This window comes from Pteropus medius, unplaced genomic scaffold, assembly GCF_902729225.1.
Source record: "Pteropus medius unplaced genomic scaffold, Ma_sr-lr_union100, whole genome shotgun sequence".
NCBI classification, from domain to species: Eukaryota; Metazoa; Chordata; class Mammalia; order Chiroptera; family Pteropodidae; genus Pteropus; species Pteropus medius.
The window spans coordinates 2,756,860-2,762,164 of NW_024348533.1; the positions used below are offsets into that span (position 1 = coordinate 2,756,860).

Genomic DNA, 5,305 nt, shown 5'->3' on the forward strand with positions numbered 1-5,305 from the left:
TCTGGAAAATTACATGATGAATGCATGCCGGACCAGGTAGGTTTACCCTGGTAATGATGCTGACGCCACATGAAGACACTGCTCCAGTGGGACAAGTCGTCAGACACGATGGGCAGCCTGTTCCTCCAGGTCTTCACCACTGTCTTCATGTCGTGCAGGCTGTTATTCCTCCCCAGGTTGGTCGGCTGTAAGCCTGCATTTATTTGCGCAGCTTCCTGAAGTTCAATGATTTGCTGGGCTGCCTGAATGGGACGAGCATAAGAGATTATACAGTAGGCATGACACCAAAGATCAAACGAGAAAATAAACCAGTCAATCAGGAAGCTGATTTATCGCAAAGATCCCATAATTCAATTATGAAAGGAAGCCCTCTAACATATACAGATACCTTAGATTCCATATTTAAACTTATTCTTCACCTCCGACACTATTCTCCTGATCCCCTACCCCCACCCCACCCTCCCATTTTAAAACCTCAGCTCTACGGCTACTTCAAGATAGACTGGGAAAAGAGTGGTGCAGACACCAAAGCTTGCTAATCGTTAGCTCCCCAAACAATTACCTTTTCCAACTGTGATTGGCTCTTTGTCTACCAATGTCTAGGAGAACAGCCTAGTGCCCCTGCCCTCAAGCTTTCCTTCCGTCAACATTCAAAATCCCACAGCCATATTAAGCATCTTAAAACATGGTTCTGATGATCTCTTTAGGGTGGTATATACCTTTTCAGTCAGGTCCCTTGTGAGTCTATCCAGTTCATTACCCTTTAAACCCCAGATGTGTTGCTGGTTCCAAACTTCTGGTGCCGTCTCCTTACCAGGAACGCCCTGGTCACAATTCTGAGCCTATCCAAATTCTACCCATCAGGTTCTACCTCCCCACCCCCACAGGAATTTCTCCTTTCTCTAAATGCTTATGTTTATTTTCTGTCCTACCTGCATGGCACTGAATCACGGTCTCTCTTTTTAAATTCTGCTTCTTATGCATATGTCATCTCCCTCCATTTGGATGCTCCTTTGAGCAGAATCTATGTTTTAAACTTTTTTGCATCTCCCAAACATAGCACCTAGGTCAGTACTCAGTATCTTGTTGTTTGTCTTAATTTCAGTTGTTTAGGTCTAAATTGCCTACAAGAATTTATGCTTTCATCTATATTTCAAGTTTGGTTCGTTCCATTTAGATTTCTGAAATTTAACCAGCAGTCTTAAGAGTCACAGAGGATAAGAGACCTTTTGGAACAAAACGGTGGCATCACACTGATGGTGGCAGAGTAAGCATTAAAGAACATCCCTAAAGCAAAAATGAAAATGGTTAAAATCACTCCCAAGAATGTCTTGTCACTTAAATCCCTTGGAAGCTCCAGAAAGGAAAAGCAACATTTTAGTGCTCTCCATTTTCATTCAGGCCTCTCTCTCAATGGGGATGAGTTTAAACGGGAAAGGGTAAAAGGCGGAGCAGTCTCCTCTCCACTGCCCAGCTTAGTTCGCGGACCTAGGCCTGGACAGGAGGTGCTCTGTCTGCTCACACTGACGCACCGCACCCACCTGGAGAAGAGGCGTGTGCACGTGTGACACCACGTGGGGCAGCCGCCGCCACTCACGGATGGCCAAGCTGCTGGCCATTTCCACCAGGCGCTCGATGAAGCTGAGCTGCTGCTCCTCAGGGTGGCAGATAGCCAGGTATCCACGGTACATGTTGACCTTCCAAGCCATCTCCTTAGGACAACTTACTTCTACCTGGTGGTAAAAGAACATTACACAGGAAGCTATGGGTAGGTATTCTTCCTCTCAGTAGAAAGCGCCAATTATGCAAAGCAGTAAGCAGAAATTTAGCTATAAACAGACATTTACTTTCTTGCTTTTTTCTGGATACTCTCCTTTTCTGAACACTAGTCAGTGGCCAATCTCTCCAGCTACAAAACCATGCCACTGGCTCCTTGCTTTCAGGTCATCAGGAGTTCCAAAAAAGGGGAAACTAATCAACATTGTTACAAAAGACAAGATGAACCATCACCACCTGAAGTTTTAAACTGTTAAGTTCATCTCCACTCTGATAAATATCAGTATAATTCTGAATTGTTTCCAATTCAATTGTTATCCTTGGAAATTAACTTGTCCCACACTTATACAAAAAAGCAGAGGCAATGATTCAGGTCTGTAAAAATGAGTGAACATCCATAAATTTTATTGTCATTTAAAAGCCACATTTTATCACCTGTTACGAAATTTTCCCCAGACTTCTTACATCTGACTCATGAGTTCTACCATCAAGTTCACGGAGCCATCACATCCCTCTCCTTAACCCTAAGCCCAGCCCCGCACACACAGCTACAGCCAGGTCAAGGCTCCAGGTGTGCCCCAAGAGCCTGTGTGTGCTCCCCACCTTCTGAAGAAAGCATCAGAACTAATCGCATTTTTTCCATCCCATTTAAAACTACAAATGATAAAAAACTAAAGTCTTTCAAAAATAATCTCTGCATATAAGAAGATGAAAGGATATCTCTGTTGAAGAAATTGTATAGGACTTGCTGTAAGAAGATCAATAAACATGTATTCTGAAGCACCTTTGGGAAGTAACAATAAAAACCATACACAGTTTAGTGCCATATGCTATCTGTCCAAATGATATAAAAGTAATAATGGTAATAATCATGCCATCTTTCATTTCTAGGTACCCTGTCTTGTTTTTTAATGTCTTACTTTTTCAAAGCACATTCACATTCATAGCCCCTTAGATCTCAATGATCCAATGACACAATGTCCAATGATCCGATGTCCACAAAGTAAACTTGTGCACACTTGTTTCCAACATGATCCTCTCACATTTCTGGATTTAAACACTATTTAACATGGGCTTTTGTCAATTACATCACTCTATAACTCTAAGAACAATGACATTGCTTTACATTTTCCCCCCAATGAAAAAAATTACCCCATCTATTAAATTACATCAAAAATATACTACTATAAGCAGCCTTATAAATCATAATTCACAGGAGTATAAAGTAATTTGAGTTTTTTAAAGCAAATGAGTAAATAATTTAGTACTATCAAGACTACTTAAAATTAATTTACTAAAAATTACCCAGAGTGTTTATTCACATACTTTGAGCTTTTTTATAATCAGTAAATGCCTTACATTTTTAGAAATAATCAGGACTTTGTGAAAGAGGAAATTCATTTGTCAGACCTATGGACAATATGATACAGCACATAACCAGCTAAGTGAAACCTTGGAAAGATTTTAGAAAATTAGAGTGAGCTACAAATATTTACTCAGCAGAATGATTATCAGAATGAAGAATAATCAATTATAAATGCATTCTGTAAGCAATATATGTATATACATTATATATATACATATATATATATATATATATATATTTTTTTTTTTAACCTTTATAAGTGATTGGTTATTTTCTCCAAGTAACACAACTCCTTACATCAGATGAGCAATTTCCCAGGTCCCAATCCGAAATCAAGACTTGGGCTCTATAACCACTCTGTGGTTAATAGTTTGTGACTATTTCAGTTCTTCAATCTTTTGCATTTTGTTAAAAAATGACATTAGTAATGAAATAGCCACAATACAGGTTAAAATTTTAGGTTTCTCATTTCAAAGACAGTGGCCTATAATCTCAATGTGCTTTTGTAGTCTCCACATTAAGAAAATCATTGGTGTGAATCTAAATAAACCTTCTCTAGGTAAACGGTGAGAAAAGGATGAAAGCATTTCCTTCCCCTAAACCTCATTAACAGAAACAGCACACAGAAAAGTTCAAAACCTGAAAAGCAGCAGCAGGGAGAGGGGCCGAGGGAGAGTCTGATGGACGGGCACAGATGCAGGAAAAAATAAAGAGCAACAAGAATGGTTGCATCCGAAGACAATAATAAGCAGTAATAATAATGTGTTGTGGGTTTCAGATAATACACACAGCTATACTGTCCAATAGCTTTTGATGCCTCCGACCGAAGCTTCCCTGTGAGAAAAAGGGAATTGTACTGTGTGCCCGCTCGTCCATCATGCACCAAATTCCTCTGGACGGAATTCAATTTTTAACAATGTGGCGCTCAACCAAGGTAATGACTCAACTTCACTTACACTACACACCATCACTTGCATGACACGTAACATGCTTTGAATACAATATCTTTTTATTCAACAAACTTTTACTGATAGCAACTAACCTACCAGGCCCTGGGCTTACACAATTCAACCTTGCTGTACTCACTTCTAGCAGTGCTTCCGCCAATAAAATCCACCAGTAAAATTGATCCTGTTCTTCCAAATTTCTCCAGGCACTATTTATTTGTTTCTCATAGAATCCAAGGTCTCCACACCCCATACTTATTATTGTAACTGGATGATGAATATATACTTAATTTCTAATTTCACTCAAAATCAGGAAAGGTATTAGAGATAACCAAAAATAATTCTTGCTTCCCAAGAGCTATCTTTCATCTGCCAAAAGGCTCAGCTTGTTCTAAGTGAAGAGAAATTTCCAGAGAAGATTCACGACTTTGGCAAAAAAAAAAACCCCAGGCATCTATGGAGAATGTGATCTGAGAGTGGACGAGTCAGCGAGGAGGTGAGAGGGAGGTCTCACCTGCACCAACGCCTCCTTCATGGCGGTCCAGTTGGACACCCGCCAAGCACACTCCAGGACGAGATAAGGGTTTATGTGACCTTTGGACTGGCCGTATTCCGTCAAGGCTTCCCATTGGTTCAATTCCTTAGAGCACCTAGAAGACCAGGGAGTCGCGAGCAAAAGCTGTTACCAACAAACCAACAGATTCATGAAAGGGCAGGGATAGTCGTTCACTTCCCTTCCACAGAAGAAAGAAAACACCGCTGCCCCGAAGGGTGGGCTTTGTGGGATGTCAGGCTTGATTCTGGGCAAGGTCACCTGCTGGAACACCCAGCACCGCCCACCGCACAGCAGAGAGCTCAGCGCACCACAGCCACTGTTTCTCCAACAGACACTTTGAATTTCTCGAGACTTTAAAACTATTTGCGGATTTTTGTTTGTTCTTTTTTTCCATGGGACCATTAAGAAAGTAACAAAGTTCCCTTTTAAAAACACTCATTATGAGAAAATTTCAGAGATTTTTCATGGTTGCCTTAATTGATTCGAACCCATCACCACCCAGCTTACCGAATCCAGTGGTCCTCCCAGAGCTGGTATTCCGGGAAGATAGCAGGGGACGCATTACTCCTCTCGTGTTCCTTTTTGGCTTTATCCATTGCCTTTTCATAGGATTCTTGTGCCTAAGAAAGTTAATAATGCTTTCAAACTGCTGTTTAATTA

The 5,305-nt window shown here is 40.7% G+C and overlaps 1 protein-coding gene across 1 annotated transcript in view; it reads right to left on the reverse strand.

The window, feature by feature from the left end:
- TRRAP (transformation/transcription domain associated protein) overlaps positions 1–5,305 on the reverse strand; it is a 128,740-nt gene that overhangs the window by 27,967 nt on the left and 95,468 nt on the right. Inside the window, exons 57-58 of the mRNA XM_039880325.1 lie at positions 1,542–1,733; positions 47–242 (exon numbers count right to left, since the gene is read on the reverse strand). Of these exons, the coding sequence (XP_039736259.1) occupies positions 47–242; positions 1,542–1,733 (388 nt within the window). The remainder of the gene's footprint in view (positions 1–46; positions 243–1,541; positions 1,734–5,305) is intronic.